This window comes from Macadamia integrifolia, unplaced genomic scaffold (genome assembly GCF_013358625.1).
Source record: "Macadamia integrifolia cultivar HAES 741 unplaced genomic scaffold, SCU_Mint_v3 scaffold1623, whole genome shotgun sequence".
NCBI classification, from domain to species: domain Eukaryota; kingdom Viridiplantae; phylum Streptophyta; class Magnoliopsida; order Proteales; family Proteaceae; genus Macadamia; species Macadamia integrifolia.
In genome coordinates this window covers 27621-42396 of record NW_024868282.1, presented here as the reverse complement: position 1 = coordinate 42396, position 14776 = coordinate 27621, and the positions used below count along the sequence as shown (strand labels likewise).

The following is a 14776-nucleotide window of genomic DNA, read 5'->3' as shown; positions in this document are numbered from 1 at the left end:
ACTTGTTTTCAGAGAAGAGGAAGAGACCTAAGAATCTTATATGTTTAATTGAAAACTGGCCATGTATTTTCGTTGACGATAGCATATGAAACAAAACCTTAGATCTCCGTAGATCCTTAAGAGAACCCTAAAGCAATGGCTTGTTTTGCTTTCTCGCTTCAACCAATGAACAAATCTAATGTCATTCTCTATATTCGTGAATGTTTCCATTAAGTTGGGTTAATGCTTAGTTTGTTGTTGTTGTTATTGTTGAAGGCTTAAGCTAATCAACATTGAAAATCTCTTTCAGTTCCAAGTAGAATGTTCCGCTGATCATTTCCATGTATCTAACATAAAATTTAAGATATACACTCATGGCCAAATCAATCTTGTCTATTTGTATAGATATCACTAAATCAGTTCATATGTTTTTTTTTTTTTTTTCTCCTTTTTCCACGAAAGGTCATCTTACTACAGGTACTGTTGTCACATATTTTGGTTTCTAGCGTTCTGGCCAATCAACATTGTTAGCTAATGTTTATTACATATTTACATCCATCCAAATGGGCTTGGGCAGGCGCATAGCGGCCTAACTTTCAATAATCCTGTGAAATTGCAAAATGAAAGAAGTAAGCACTAACTTAGTCCCACATCGGCTACATGGAGAAGAGGTATGGCAGGAGACTTCTATAAAATAAAAACCGAGACATATAACAAATCATACCTTTCTCGGCCTTTTGGCTAAGATCAAGTGTAGTATCTGTTCTTATCAGTTTAATATCTGATACGTGGGTCATCGATCCGCATGATATTAAATTAATTTTTCTTGGGGGAGGATCCATCACGGTAGCTTGCTATCGGGGTCCTCAGGCGTCGCCCATGTGTTGCACTATTGCGAGGGCCTGGCGCACCCCACCAAGACGAGTTAAAATATTCTCAGCTTCAATCGCCTCAAGAATGTGCTAGAACAGTAAGTACTAAACCTGGTCAAAGTAACAAGTCGTTTCTTTGATTGTTTCCCCTTTGTTCTCTATACATGATATGCCTCATCTCAAACACCGTCCATTGGGCTTCCACATCAAATGACAGCGCAACATGCATACCGGAGGGTTTAATTAGTGTAACTAACCAAAATATGATACGAGACCATAGAGATATATCATCCAATAGAGATATATCATCTAAGACAAGACCTGTAACAAGTCCCTTTAGTCCCACATCGGTAAACTTAGGAAGGATTGAAACAAGAGAAACCTATAAATAAGGGAAGGCTACGAAAAGAAAACGGAATTACCTGGACGGGGTTTATGGATGATCAAGAAGGCCCGTTGCCTAGGTTGGTGACCTGCATTCAACTTGGTGCGGGGTGCCCGTATGATCTCCCCAGTTGGAAGAGTGTACATGAAAATTTGTGGCAACAGCAGCAGGGTACTCGTTTGCGTGGCCCCTACCATTCTTGGTTAAATTTTGTTTCTTAATAATCAAAATCTGTAATTGTGTGAGTAAATTATGAATGACCCTGTAGAATCTGTAATTATAATGGGGATTCATTTTTTCTTAAGTGTCCACAAGATGGAAGCTGTGGCCTTTCCAAAATATATGGTTCCATGAGATGGGAGAAAATTGCAGCAGCAGTTCTGGGTAGATCGAAGGCTTTGTATGAAAAGAATCGTAGTTCAAACAAGGCCTTGTGAAAATTGGGGAATTTGCATAAGGTGACTGCCGTATCATTATCTCCCTGCCTAAACATGTAAACTTTTAAAAATTCGAGGTATCAAGCAATCTGAACAAGTGGTGTCCAAGAGCTTGGTCAACCATCTACGTTGGACCTCTTCCACAAAAATGAATAAAGTGGGGAAAGGGGGTCACTTTGACGAATTCCTCTGCTGCCCAAGAAATGGCCACATTGACAGTCATTTACCAAGACAAAGAACCATGCAGAAGATATACCATTGTTGATGAGCAGCACCATCTCGTCATCGAACCAAAATTTCAGAAGGACAGCTAGGAGAAAGTCCCACTCCAATCAGTCGTAGGCTTTCATCATGTGACGCTTCAAGATCACATTATGGCCAAAGCATCTTCTACCAAGATCCTGCACCAGTTCAAGGGCCAAGGCAATATTTTGCAAGATAGACCTCCCCTTAACAAAAGCACCTTGCTCGGGGGATATGAGCTTAGGCAAGATGCGGGGTTAGTGATCTACTCTCTCCCTGCGGTTGGCCTGTTCTGCCAGCTCTTAGTGGCTCTACGTCCAATCATGCGTGGTATGTTCGCGATTTGTACAAATGGAACGCATCGCGTACTATAACCTTCCATTATTGGGTTGGGCCATTCCATCCAATATTTGAGAAGGTGCCCAATCTCGTATTTGATGGTCGGCGTGGTGATAGGCTTCGCTTCTACGATTGGCTTCCCAGTCATTGCAAACACTGAGAAAGAATGGTAAGGGACACACAACACAAACAATGTCATTGCGCCGGGATGCGATTCGCCAAGTTGGGGCAAACAAAGCCGTCCGGCCCTACCGGATTAGGCATTCGAAGAAAGGCCTTTGAAAGGAGACCCGGGAAAGAAAGAGCCATGCTATTGACCAACCCTTTCGTAGTGACTTCGAATCCATAGGCTACTAATTAACTGCCTCAAAGTTGCTCTTTTGAATTTTTTATTTTTAACTTAACGAAATTGGCTGATCTATGATCAGGAAATCGTATCAAAGTTTTGTGGCTAATTTGTACTCTTTGGACTTTTCAACGAAACTGGCTGATCTATGATCAAGAAATCGTATCAAAGTTTTGTGGCTAATTTGTACTCTTTGGACTTTTCAAACTTAGCGAACTAAAACATTTAAATAGCTAAACTACTAAAGGACGAGAAATCAATCAAAACCCCGATAGTAGTGGCGAGTGAGAGCGGATTAGGAGTTTTAAAAAAAAGAAAAACAAAGCTTCGTTCCGAAACAATGAATCCACAAATGTTGATTTCAATAAAAATAACCACTGGCCAGAAAAACCACATTAGCTAGCATACATCAACACCCTCTTTGCCATGGCACAAGAGAAGAATACACCTCAACTATATCTAATGACACGTGCGAAGCATGTACAAGTCTTAAATAATACATTTTATCCAACAAACATTGTAAAGTCACGTGTTTGAATATAATGTGGTGAGAAATACTTTAGACAACATTGGGAGATGAGCTTTCATGTATGTTGATGTAGTTTTTATCCCATCCCGTTTCAGGGACTTTTTGAGGTGGGAAGTCATTGCAATTAATGATTTTCTTTATTCTTTCCTTTGTTCTCTCTCTCCAACAGTTATGTGCTAACCAAACAAGATTGGGGTGGAAAAGTCTAACTTTTCTCCAACTTTACTTTCCCTACTTTTAACCCCACCAACATTTGGGCTCAGTAATAAGACATTCCCACCCCAAACTCCCCCTTAAACAAACGGGGCCCCGGGAACATCAGGCTCGTTTGAAAACGTTTCAAGAAACGTGTTTCTACCGTTTCGGTGTCAAGAAACGACATAAACGGAACAAAAAGTGTCTGACAAAACTGTTCCGTTTCATCTAATTACAGAAAAAAAATAGCAATTTATATCTATTTCTGGTTCAAGAAACAGAAATGATGGAACAAGTTCTACTCGTTTCATCGTTTCTTGAAACAAACAGCGAAGCAATAATTTAACCCAACCCCGACATTTCCCCTTTCCACATCCGACTACCCTCCCAAAAGCATAACATCAGATTAGGTAATTTTTCTCTTCACCGTCAACCTCTGATTTCTTCTCTCTAATCCATTTGATGATCGAAGCCCTAATTCCTTCAAATCCAAGGTTTACAGCTTCGATACCAGAACTCCAGAAAACCACGGTCATACTCAAATTGAATTTCCAAGAAGCAGAGAAGAAGCTAAATCAAGGCATATTTTTCTTCTTCTTCTTCTTTGCCCCTCTCTCTCTCTCTCTCTCTCTCTCTCTCTCTCTCTCTCTCTCTCTCTCTCTCTCTCACAGTACCCATCGAGAGCCATGGCGAAGCCAACCTCTTGTTCATAGTTCAGACCCATAACCACCCTCCTAACACCACGAGGAGAGACCCTCTGGTACTTCCTCACCCTCCTCTCTGTCCTCTCTCTCCTTGGCCAAGAACTCAACAGCTGCTCCGCCCTCGCCACTGCAGCTGACTTCAAAGGCTTTGGCAGCGAAGGTGAACAAGAAGAGATCTCTAATTCCCCATAAATTTCAGATCTACCTTTCCGTTCACCGGTCCCTCCTCCTCCCGTCACCAAATCCTACTTCAAGACTCATCACGGCCCTCCACAGTCCGCTACGTCACTGCCCTCACCCGCCTCCTCCGATCCCTCACCTAAAGGCTTCGACTACTGGAAAGAAGATGAATTCAAAGGTCTTCCCATCTTCCCCGGCTGAGGATCCCAAACCCAAAATTTCGCCACCAAAGCTTTGATCTTATACTATGCGAGTTTGGTTTCTCCATTGAGTAATCGAAAATGGGTTGTGGATGATTTGACTGTTATCTCCGAGTCCAAGGAGGTTGCTGGAGATTTGGGGCCCGTTTGATAACGTTACCATAAATGTGTTTATGTGTTTTATTGTTCTCAGAAACAAAGAAACGGCATAAATACCGTTTGGTAAAAGTGTTATGTTCCACTTGTTTCTTGAAACATAAATTGAAATTTATAACAATTTATGCTTCAAGAAACATGAATGACGAAACAAGTTTTAGGGCCCGTTTGACAACGTTTCTGCCGTTTCTGTTCCCATAAACAACAGAAACATAAATTCACGTTTCTAGGACCAGAAACGGATTTTTGGGTGTTTGATAAACCTGTTTCTTGGAACGTTTTTTGCACACAATGAGCCATACATATGCCGGTACGATAAACAATAAGAGTTTATTCCATACACCATAAAGTACCAAATCTAGGAAAAATATGCTCTTCAAGAAGAAATTTCTATATAAACATATATTTGATCAGAGATTCCATTATATGAGTGTGGAAATGAGAGGGAAGACTCTAGTTTAACACCACAAACAATGTGGGCAAACATTCAAAGGGTTAAAAGTTAAAAGCAGAGCCTCAAAATCAGAAAGCAAGTATTTATAATTTGCAGATAACCAGTAATGTAAAATAATTCCAGATCACAAACCTCAACAAAATTCGTCAATTTGGGATCCCTAATGACCACCAATCAATGAACTTGGAGAGCAATCAATAGCTCTACATATGAAGAAAACTGAAAATCACCATTACAGATAAATAAGGGGGAATCAATCTTCAGAATCTGAAGCTTCCAATCTCTCCAGTAAAGCAAAACGACCGAAGGCAAGATTCATTGTTAAAAATATCGATAAATAGACTGAATGAATCGGAAAGACGAGAAAGAGATAGAAGGCAGTAAAGAATCCCAACAGGGAATGAGAATCTAGGGCACATTTGAGATTCGTGACAGACTAACACATTAGGGCTAAAATCAGAGAAGGGTTCAATGGTTACCTTCTTGAAGCAAATAACCAAATCGAGAGTTGCAGAGCTGTGGAGTCCACTTTTGAACTTGAGAAGAGTTGCAGAGGGTTCACAAGAGAGAGTTTCTTTCAAAAGTTGTAGAGCCCTCAAGAGTTGTAGAGGGTTAACGGGAGTTAGAGACACAAGGGAGTCCTGCTTCGAGAAACGAGCGAAACAAGTAAAACTTGTTTCATCATTCATGTTTCTTGAAGCATAAATCGTTATAAATTTCAATTTATGTTTCAAGAAACAAGTGGAACATAACACTTTTACCAAACGGTATTTATGCCGTTTCTTTGTTTCTGAGAACAAGAAAACACAGAAACACGTTTCTGGTAACGTTATCAAACGGGCCCTTTACTTGTTTCGCTCGTTTCTCGAAGCAGGACTCCCTTGTGTCTCTAACTCCCGTTAACCCTCTACAACTCTTGAGGGCTCTGCAACTTATGAAAGAAACTCTCTCTCGTGAACCCTCTGCAACTCTTCTCAAGTTCAAAAGTGGACTCCACAGCTCTGCAACTCTCGATTTGGTTATTTGCTTCAAGAAGGTAACCATTGAACCCTTCTCTGATTTTAGCCCTAATGTGTTAGTCTGTCACGAATCTCAAATGTGCCCTAGATTCTCATTCCCTATTGGGATTCTTTACCGCCTTCTATCTCTTTCTCGTCTTTCCGATTCATTCAATCTGTTTATCGATATTTTTAACAATGAATCTTGCCTTCGGTCGTTTCGCTTTACTGGAGAGATTGGAAGCTTCAGATTCTGAAGATTGATTCCCCCTTATTTATCTGTAATGGTGATTTTCAGTTTTCTTCATATGTAGAGCTATTGATTGCTCTCCAGGTTCATCGATTGGTGGTCATTAGGGATCCCAAATTGACGAATTTCGTTGAGGTTTGTGATCTGGAATTACTTTACAGTACTGGTTATTTGCAAATTATATTGTTGTTCTTTTTATTATACCTGCTTTCTGATTTTGAGGCTATGCTTTTAACTTTTAACCCTTTGAATGTTTGCCCACATTGTTTGTGGTGTTAAACTGGAGTCTTCCCTCTCATTTCCACACTCATATAATGGAATCTCTGATCAAATATATGTTTATATAGAAATTTCTTCTTGAAGAGCATATTTTTCCTACATTTGGTACTTTATGGTGTATGGAAGAAACTCTTTTTGTTTATCGTTCCAAGAAACAGGTTTATCAAACACCCAAAAATCTGTTTCTGGTCATAAAAACGTGAATTTATGTTTCTACTGTTTATAGGAATAGAAACGGCAGAAATGTTATCAAATGGGCCCTTGATCACCAAAACTAAGGTTTGTTTTTCTCTATTAAGGGTAAGAGAACAAAACGAGAGAAGAGAGGGGAACAAGGGATATCAAAAATGAAATACAAGATAATTACGGGAAACATTTCCAAAAACAAGGTTTACTAAACACCTTTAAATCTGTTTCTGTTCCCAAAAACGGGAATTTATGTTTCTGCAAACATTATCAAACGGTGCCTTCGAGTATGCTCACTCCTCAGTCGACTAATCCAACTGATAGAGAGACTGCAACGGCCATTAATGGCGCCCAATTCCCTCTTCTCGTCTTCAGTTTCGTTATCTCCACTCTCTCTTTCTCACCAACTTGGAAACCCTATTCCATGTCTTATCTTCAGAACTCATCACAAACCTACTCTTATCACCTGCAAAACCACGGACTCAGATGCACAACGACAGAGTCCAATCTTTGAAGCTAATGCCTCCATCCCTAACGTTGAACTCGAAGGAACTGGTGCGGCCGCGATGACTCGTGGCCAACTATTTCTGGAACGTCAGCAATCCATGGCCGCCGCTGCGCTCGTTCTTGCTTCGGAAAAGAAGAAGAAAAAGGGGAAGAAGTCGAATACCGGTCCAAAACTTTCTTCTGCTATCGCTTGTTGCTATGGCTGTGGTGCTCCACTGCAGACTTCAGAAGTTGATGGGCCGGGTTATGTCAATTCCGAGACCTACGAATTGGTACGAGATTTTACTTGTCATTTGGTTGTTGATGTTTTAGAAATTGGTTTTTGAAGTACTGGTTTTATGAATTGGCTTGTGGAACACGAGGCGTTTGAAGAGTTGACTTATACCATTGCTTCTAAATGCTTATATTTGATTGCAGAAGAAGAAGCACCGCCAGCTTAAAACTGTTCTTTGTGGGAGGTGTCGACTTCTTTCTCATGGACATATGGTAACTGCTGTTGGGGGAAATGGTGGTTATTCTGGAGGGAAGCAGTTTATTTCGGCGGAGGAGCTTCGGGAGAAGTTATCCCACCTACGTCATGAGAAAGCTTTGATAGTTAAACTGGTAAGGCCTGTGGGAAATATTTCGAATTGTCACTCATGTATGATGTGAGTGAAGTATAAGATGAAAATGCTTACGCTATCAACCTACTTTCGTAAGAACGATTGATTTTGAACTTAAATTTTGAGGGTTGGCTTTTCTTTTTATTTATTTATTTTCAAAACATGCTGCAAATGTCAATGCCATTGTTGATTTAATGAAGGAGTTGCAATATACTACAAATGCCTAGTAAGGCACCATGCCGCCATATATTGTCAAAGGTTACTCACATTGAGTGAAATTCCTGAAAATGCTTTCTTTTTTTTTTTTTTTTTGGGGGAGGGGGGGTGGGGGTGGGGTGGGGATTGGGAGGGTATAAATAACTATTTGCTTGGAGAATGATACTTTGATAGTCAAATCTCTTACTTTGTTGGTGTTTTGACATTGGAATGATAGCTACAAACCCATTGAAAAGCGACAAACATGATTTTTTGTACTATTCCCACTATGTGATTGATGCGATAAACCAGATTGACTTGAACACTATTCATTCACATCCCTGAACATTTTTTTAGAGAAAGAATGAGTACATTTGAAGTTATTAACAAAAATTAATAGATTATTTTTAACTGAGACAAATAAATTTTAAATATTGGTCTATATAATTAATGGAAGTTGAGGTACCCATAGTTAGTCCGCACCCTCATGTATTTTAGTTATTATAGTTTTGTTTCTTTTGTTTTTAATCAGTATTCAGGACCTAGGTAACAAGGGCACAGACATGGGCATTGCTGTTAACACCTTCCATGAAGTTTTACGGGCTCAGAAAAAGAAGTGTCGGGGACCAACATGGCTGAATTTTGAAAATGAAAGTGCTCCGATTACGTAGTTCAAGACCTTAGGGATGCCCTTATGTTAATTGTGCTGATAGTGTAAAGAATATGTGTACTATGGAAGGTTGATAGGCCTTACTCCTAAGTACATGAAAAATGGTTATTTTGATGTTGTGTGTTAGCTAACTTTGATATAAAAAATCCTGCCCTATTTGAAGAGCATGAGAAGCAAATGGATCAGCTAACTTATTTCCTTCTCTATAGTCATAGGTGCTCTGCTGGTAGTTTTGATGCATCAATGGCATTTAATTGTAGCCCAAGAAATTTTCTCTCTTTCATCAATATGGAAGTAAGAGAATGCTAATCACACCAACTCATTTTCTTTATGTACGGTACAGAGGCTATCCGTTTAATCTAGATAGTCAGTTTTTAAATTAAATAATTATAGAGGTATGTGCTTGGCAAAATGCATATATTAACCATAAGGGTTATCATATTAACCACAAAGTTTATCAAAAATTAATGAGACTTCATCTCTGATTGCATTTTTCTTCCCCTCCCCTTCCCTTCCCTCGGGCCTTAGGTTGAGGAGGGGGTATGGATGAAAAATCTCACCATGTTCTCAATTTGATAATTTAAGTTCTGATTAAAAGGGGAGGGGGGGGAGTGGAGGGTGTTAAACCTAGTGATTGCTCTGAAATATTTAATTGAATCCCTTTGTACTTATTTTTCAGAAGTCTTATTTTGAAGGAATTTCTCATCGTGTTGAAATCTTTCCACCATCATTAACTTCCACATGGGAATCCTATTGTTCCTATTTTATTGTTGTTTTCTTTCTTCTCAAAAATAGTTCGAATAAACTTTCTACGTTGATGATGCCTCTGACTTTGGGTGCAGATTGGTTAATGTTACTATTGATGTCTTATTGTTTATCTCCTCAATGATATGTAGGTTGATATTGTTGACTTTAATGGCAGTTTCTTGACACGAATACGTGATCTTGCTGGTGCAAATCCAATTATATTAGTTGTAACTAAGGTGATTCTCTCCATTTGTGGAAACTTATTTCCCTTCTAGGCTGTTTTCTTCTTCTTCTTGTTTCTCCAATCAAGACCCTGCCATAATTCTATCTTTCATTGTCATTAAGGTTGATCTCCTTCCAAAGGGGACTAATTTTAATTGCATCGGTGATTGGGTTGTGGAAGCTACTATGAAGAAAAAACTCAAGTAAGTGTTCTGCTTGTTGCATATGCCTTTTATTTGCATATTGATGGACTGTCTTATGGCTTGACTGTAATCTTTTTAAAAACTTTACAGGTAAAAAATTCTTAAGTCAGGACTCTTGAGTCCTGTACATCATTGATTTCTACCATGTGGAAGCATAGCATGTGGACTTCTATTAAGATTTGCATGAAATGTGTAATTTTAGTCCATGCATTATCTGTATCAAAATAGCATGTTACAATGCTGAAGACATGAAACATGAGTATGCTTTAACATTCTGATAAGGACAACACAATGGTATAATCCACCTTCTTAACCATTTGACCTCTTTGTTCTAGTCCAGCTTATGGGCAGAGTTGGCAAAGAAAAAAAGAATATGTTTATGCTTATAGAGAATCAATAAGAGCTTAGATTATTAATCTTACTACTTCCTTAAACTCAAATTTACATATATGAGAAATCACTGGGAAGTGTAGGAAAAGTGTGGAGAAAGTGGCTTTATTCTCCTCCTCATTTTTCTAAAAACATGCCTAAGTACAAGTTATGCATGTCTGATACTTCGCAAAACCTAATCTATGCTTTCCAACATGCATTGCATTATATAGTCTAGCTAAATGGAGTCATGGTTTCAAAATTTTCTTGGTTGGATCTGTGTTTAATAAAATACGACCTAAATTGTATGAGAACTGAATTCCTGTTAGAAACTATAACGATTATGTTCTGTACAAAAATATTAAAAAGGTAGACTATTGATTTTTAGATATGTTCTCGAAATTCATAAAATGATGGATGTTTAAAAATCTATATCCATATTAGATATAAGTTAAAGGTTTTACCCTCTTTGGCTCCATTTTGTTGAGAATGTCAAATGATGTTCATATGTTTTTTCCATTTCTTTAAGCATGTCTAATGACATTCAGATGTTGTTCTTTCACCAACAAAAGCTTTGCAGCATAATTATGTCTTGTTTACAGTGTCCTCAGTGTTCACTTGACAAGTTCAAAGTCTTTGGTGGGAATTACTGGAGTTGCTTCAGAGATTCAAAGGGAGAAAAAGGTCCATAAATTCTCTATCGTATATCTTGGCATGAATGAAATCTTTGGATTGAAGCTATGACCACATTTCTACATTTTTCTGCTTGCACTGAATAAGCAACACAAATGCTAGTGATGCTCACAGGAGCCACTTTATTCCATTATACTGAAAAATGCTTCATTCTGTAAGCTGTAATGATTAATTTATATCTGATTTTCAAGAACTGTGTTCCTTAGATCTTTTATTACTTATTTATTCTGAGGGGAACACTATTCAGAAGTCTAGATTACAAAGGATCTTATACCCGTGATGCAGGTGCACACCCATGGACCGATCCAAACCCATATGGTTATCCAGATAGAGATGAACCGATCCAATTTGGGTCTTTGGCTAGTAGAATCTTGCAGGATTTTATTTCTATTTTCATGCAGTCGTTTATTTTTGGCAGCTTAAGTAGGAGATAGCTATTAGGATTTAGTTTCTAATTAATTTGAATTTCCAAATTAGAGTAGGTTCATGTCGGACTTCTTTTACTATTTATGCCATGTAACCAATTGAGAAATTAGAATAGAAAAGATGAATTGAGTTGAGTGTTTGTGGAGCCTGCGGGCGTGTGTGCAATACTTCTCCTCCTCCCACCCCCCCCCCTTTTCTTTGTGCGATTCCTCTCCCTCCTTGCAACTCTGAGACATCTCAGGGATTGTTTCCCTCTCCCCTACCAGCACTCCATCAACTTGGTATGAGAGCGGAAGGATCCCATCCTTCCTCCCCATCAAGCTCTTCTTCCCTTTTTTCTCTTTCTTTCCCTCGGCGTGCCCAATTCTGCTGAGAACTGCAATCCCAAAAAAAAAAAAACCATCTCTCACCCACCCCAAACCTTAGACCCTACTGAAACCCCCAAGAGAAACCCCACCGCTTTCTGTTTTCCTTTTCCCCCTTCAATTGGAATCCTAGCTTGAAAAAAAAAATTCGAAGAAGAAGAAAGGAGACGAGAAGAGAAGAGAGTGAGAGAGACGGAACTCATATCTGATATCAGAAGACACCACCACTGGTTCGAACCACCACTGCCGGCGGACAGGATCTCTTGAGCCTGAGTTCTCTTCCATCAACCTGGACGCTGTCCCTGTCTGTTCTTTGGACAGCAGTTAATCTCACTCTCCTTTTGCGACCAGATATCTTAAAGTCGGTCAGGATTTGGTATGGAAGACTCCTATGCGAAACCCACTGCTATCGGTCTTCAAGTTTTCCAAGCTTCTGCCATTGTCGTCACTGGTTTCTTCTGCTTCAATGGTAGCTTCCGACTTCAAGAAGGAGACCTCCTTTTTCTCCCTCTATCAGTATTCAACCCCACCACTCATATTACATCGTCTTTTTATTAAACTTGTCATCTTTTGTTCGTTGGGTAAATTGAAGGGCCTTGATACGTCAGTTCATGATATTGTATTTGAAAATTGGAGGCCATTAATGAAGATAAATATATGGTGATCTAAGTAGAGCATCTTAGGAGGTGACTTAACCAAGTGTGGTCCCAAAAATTTCAGTCAAGACAACCACTCGGAATAGAGGAACAAATTGGTGGTGATTGTGAATGTCCCAGAGTTATTTAGTCCTCATCATTCAATGCCTCATCCTTGTGCTTTGGGTATGATTACATGAACCTTGTTTTGGAATTCTACTAAAACTTGGACTCATAAAGGCTTCAGCTTTGGAAATGCAAGCTTCTCTCCTATCCTGGTCGTCTGGTTCTCATCAGATTAGTTCTTCAATCTACCTCCCCCTCCTTTGTTGCTTCTTGGATCTGGCGCAAAATCTTTAGCTCTAGACCTACTGCCCTTGGTGCGATTTCTTATGTCATTGGCAATGGCTCCTCCACCTCCCTATGGATGGATCCTTGGCACCCCTCTAATATCCTGCTCTTTCTTGTCTCTCCTAGATCCATCTACTCCTCTGGAATGAGTAGATCTGCCATTGTTGCCTCCATTCTCACTCCTGGTGGATGGTCTCCTCCGAGCTCACCCCCTCACCTTGCCGATATCTGGTCCTCCCTTTCCCCCATTTCCCCGGATCACCATGGAAGAGAGGATAAGGTCATCAGGCTCCCCTCTTCCCAAGGTTTGTTCACCTCTGCCTCTGCTTGGGATTTCATCCGTTACAAAGGTCCCCTTATGCCTTGGCATGGTATTATCTGTTTTAAAGGTCATATCTAGCACCACAGCTTCACAGCATGGCAAGCCATCACCAATTGCCTCCTACACAATCTTTTCTTATTTATTGGCACATTCAGGTCCCCCTCTTGCTGTCTCTGTTGGAATGGCACTGAAGATGACGACCATCTTTTCTTCTTCTGCCCCTTCGCTTCCTCTGTCTGGAAGAGGATCCTTAGCTCCTGCTGGCTGTCTCGCAAGAGAATCCTTCGTTTGTCTAGAGAATGGATCTAGGTTGACATGGCTTTCGGTGGATCCACCATTTGTGATACTATTGGGAAGCTTGCCTTTGGTGCTGCGATCAATCATATATGGATGGAGCGCAATATTCGTAGATGAACTCCCAACTCTCGTTCTTTGGATAAGATTTGGAAAGCCATCTACTTCGGTGTTAGCTCAAGCTTGGTTGTCTTCGCCATTATCCAGTTCGTGATAGCCTAAGGAACATGCCCACTGTTGTCTCCTGAGGCCTTCCCTCCTCCACCATCTCCCCCCTGATGTCCCCCTTCTCTTAGTTGGGCCTTCGGCCCCTTGTAGTTTTTACCTCTCTTAAGGTCTTGTTCCTTCTGGCTCCCCCCTGTTCTCCTTTGTATATTCTTCTTCCTTGGTAATGAATTTATTTATTCATCCAAAAAAAAAAAACTTGGACTCATGATTGATTCGTGGAGATTTGGCAAAACTTTTTTCTGGCTGCTGACCTGATGTAACATCCCATCTGGTCTTCTGAATGGAATAAAACACGAGCTAGGCATTGGTGGATTTTCTCGTTATATTATATTTCTAGTAAATTATTGTCTTTGCCATGCAATGATAATTCTTAAGATTCAAGCAACTTGAGATATAAAAGATATTTGAGAATATAGGATGAATTCACCTAGTATTATCTTATCCTACGTTCTGCTTTTTTAAATGAATTATTGCATACGAGGGAGTACTAAGTCATGGAAGGAGTATGGGAAGACAAACATCAGTGCTTTCTCAGGGAGGAGGTCTGGGCTATAAAATATTAGTCGATGTGTAAGCTAGCTTTAGTTGAAGATTTGTTGGGAACTTCTAATGATCTTTGGGCAGATCATTTTGAAAGTAATATCAGAGGGCTAAGCTTTTTTTCATTACTAGCTGCTCGAAGATCCTTTTCAAGAACAGGCAGTACAGTGGATGAAGTAATGTATGTCTGGTTTATAAGCTTAACCAGCATTTTGCTTTAGAGTGAAGTTGTTTTTGATGAATGATGATACCGGTTTGATGCAGAATTCCTTCAAGAAGAGAAAAAGAGCCTGTTGTTTTTGGTTTGGTTCAGTTTTCTGGGTCAAACTGAACCTGTGGTTCAAGATAGACTGAACTTAAGACTCAAATTTAAGTCTCCTATGGGTTATATAGTAATGGTTTAGTATTTTGGATTTTCTATTGTAATGGGCCAAATCTGCAAGCCCAAATATGCAGGATTTGATGCCTATATGAGTCATGGTTTATGTCTATTTTCTTAGAGTTTCTAGAGAATTTACTATTTTTTTAGTGTTTTAGCTGTACTGGAACTTCTCCTCAGTCCACACATGGAAATTCTAATTAATCCCCATCTGAGGCTTGGATCAGCCACAATTCTAGGCCATGGACCTAACCAAGGGGGCCTTCATTGCCTTAAAAAAAAAAAAAAAAAAAAAA

The 14776-nt window shown here is 39.6% G+C and overlaps 1 protein-coding gene and 2 non-coding genes across 4 annotated transcripts in view; all 3 read left to right on the top strand.

Moving 5' to 3' along the window:
• Positions 1–699: 699 nt before the first annotated feature.
• Positions 700–895, top strand: LOC122064361. Its single transcript, XR_006135669.1, has one exon. It is a non-coding gene; the product is annotated as a U2 spliceosomal RNA (small nuclear RNA).
• A 370-nt stretch (positions 896–1265) lies between these two features.
• Positions 1266–1430, top strand: LOC122064360. The gene has a single exon (XR_006135668.1). It is a non-coding gene; the product is annotated as a U1 spliceosomal RNA (small nuclear RNA).
• A 5555-nt stretch (positions 1431–6985) lies between these two features.
• LOC122064357 (putative nitric oxide synthase) overlaps positions 6986–14776 on the top strand; it is a gene marked incomplete at its 3' end in the record, with an annotated part of 23134 nt that continues 15343 nt past the window's right edge. The window contains 5 exon segments of one of the 2 annotated variants that reach the window (XM_042628075.1): positions 6986–7511; positions 7657–7842; positions 9603–9689; positions 9799–9878; positions 10850–10931. In XM_042628075.1, the coding sequence (XP_042484009.1) occupies positions 7077–7511; positions 7657–7842; positions 9603–9689; positions 9799–9878; positions 10850–10931 (870 nt within the window). 2 annotated transcript variants of the gene reach the window in all.